A 2,062-nucleotide genomic window follows, 5' to 3' on the forward strand; every position below is an offset into this window, starting at 1 on the left:
CCTATTCACCCCTCTAGGCGACATCTCGATCTTTCACCTCGTTTGCTCGCCGTTCCTTTGCAGTGGCGGGCTCTTTGTTTTGGTGCTGGAACAAGGTTAGTGGTCCGGCGGCGGCAGATTTGACGTTCTTCCCTGGCAACAGTCGTGGGATTCGCCGGATTTGGATCTAGGTCAGCGTGGGGAATGTCCCCGCCGACTCGCCACAGCGTCAAGTGCATGTTTTACAGGCCTGGTCTTCGGTTCACAACGCCTTGAAGGCTATGGCGCTGGCCTGGATTTCGGTTTGTTGGTTCTCCGTCGCTCTCTCTGGTGTGCATCTCGGTGGCGCCGGTGGATGACGACGGTTTCAGATCGGTTTGTTTGCAGGGACTCAAAAGGACTTAATTGTAATATTCTTTTATTTGGGGTCCTTTCGCAAAGTTTCCTGGACACCTGTTAGTCCTGGTTTTCCTGTATGTTCCACTTGTTGTACTCTGTTTATTTGATTTAATATAATGTGTGGTTCAAAAAAATTCCCGAGAGAAAAAACATTGTTAAATTGCCAATGATTTTCCCCTGGGATTTATAGTGGATGCAGCAGCGTCGCGTGGCCGACGCATGCGCGCGGGTTTGGACCTCAAAATCGATGACAAGTGGACGTGTCTGCGACTCGTGCGCCCAGACTTGAGAGTTTGTGGACTGGGGCGCTGCAACCCGGCACCGGCAGTGGGAGCGGCACGGCGAAAGCTTTTGGCGATGCAGGCGCGCGCGCTTCCCCCGTGCCTGCCGGGCGCCGGGCTCTCAGCCGGCACCGTCGGCAAGAGGGCTCCCGCGGTCCGCGTCCGAGCCGTCGATGGGCCTTCCGCGGCAGCCGCCGTCGCGGACCTCCCGCCGGCGGAGGTCACCTGGCAGATCGTCGTCGGCGCCGTAGGTCCGCTGGCGCACACGCTTGATTTGCCTATCGTTGTAGCTGCATATTGTTAGCTCGTTCCGCCTCCCTCAGGCTAACTCGTGTGGCTGACGGTATCTTGGCTTCGGCTTCCTTGTTTCTGCAGCTGGAGTGACGCCCTTCGTCGTTGCAGGCGTCGAGTTCGGCAAAAGAATTGTAAGTGCCCTTTCTTTGTCCTGCCTATTCTTTGTCGGCGCTAGTTTTAATTTTGACTCGTTGGCAAATGCATTTTGCGCAAAAATATAGAGCCATCTGCCGTCCTCTAAATCCAGCCCAATGCCTAACCTGAATCTGATTATCAGCACATTCTCGCTAAGGAATCGATTATACTGGTTTACCTATGGTCATTAGCAGTATTCTTCCAGTACGGCCTTCCCCACTGTCCTTTTGCCTGACAACAGATGTCTTTCTCCCTGTTCAGATTGAGCAAAAGAAATGCGAGGTCTGCGGAGGGTCTGGCCTTGTGATGAAGAACGATCTGTATGTCCGATGCCAAGGGTGTGGTAAGCATTTTATGCTTCAGTTCCACCTTACTTCTCACCTACTGGAAAACTAGATTTTTTTGCCTTCACCTTTTGGTGTGCACACGTTGTGACATCGTGTTGCCGCGCTTCTTTCTCAGGTGGTTTTCTGCCATGGCAATCGTGGAGGAGATTCTTCAAAGGCTGAGAATCATCTGGTGGCTCCTCGATCTTATGGGCAATGGTGGAATTTCTAGTAGTATAAGGGGAGACCTTCAGACGGTAGAGTTGCTTATACATAGTTTGGACTAGAAATAGCCAAATACCAATAACGGAAGTGTATCCTGTTGAGTAAAATTGGGCGTCCTGCAATGGCTCCCGCTCCAAACAAATATAGTGCTATTCTGGCCACTGGCATTGAGCTTATCCACTGTGCAATGTGACGATATGACCGTGTATATTTGTTACGTTCTGACGCTTGCTGGAGGAAGCATGAGCGGTAGGGCAGCCAATCATCCTGCCAGCGATTATAGACGACATAGCAACTGGTCATGCAATCTTGGTAAGATTCAGAATGAAAATTGCTAGCATGATTTTTGCTGGAATTCAGAAAAGTTTAGGATCAAAGCGCAAAATTACTACAATGCGCATATTGATAGGGTCAGTGCAAATC

General features: G+C 51.0%; 1 protein-coding gene across 1 annotated transcript; it reads left to right on the top strand.

Annotated features, from left to right (window-relative positions):
• The first annotated feature begins 624 nt into the window (after window positions 1-624).
• Window positions 625-1,835, top strand: LOC124668092. Its single transcript, XM_047205290.1, has 4 exons — window positions 625-910; window positions 1,035-1,084; window positions 1,350-1,431; window positions 1,551-1,835. Exons 1-4 carry the CDS (start codon window positions 736-738, stop codon window positions 1,595-1,597), a joined length of 354 nt encoding a protein of 117 aa, XP_047061246.1. The 5' UTR covers window positions 625-735; the 3' UTR covers window positions 1,598-1,835.
• The last annotated feature ends 227 nt before the right edge of the window (window positions 1,836-2,062 follow it).

This window comes from Lolium rigidum, chromosome 6 (genome assembly GCF_022539505.1).
Source record: "Lolium rigidum isolate FL_2022 chromosome 6, APGP_CSIRO_Lrig_0.1, whole genome shotgun sequence".
Lineage (NCBI taxonomy): Eukaryota > Viridiplantae > Streptophyta > Magnoliopsida > Poales > Poaceae > Lolium > Lolium rigidum.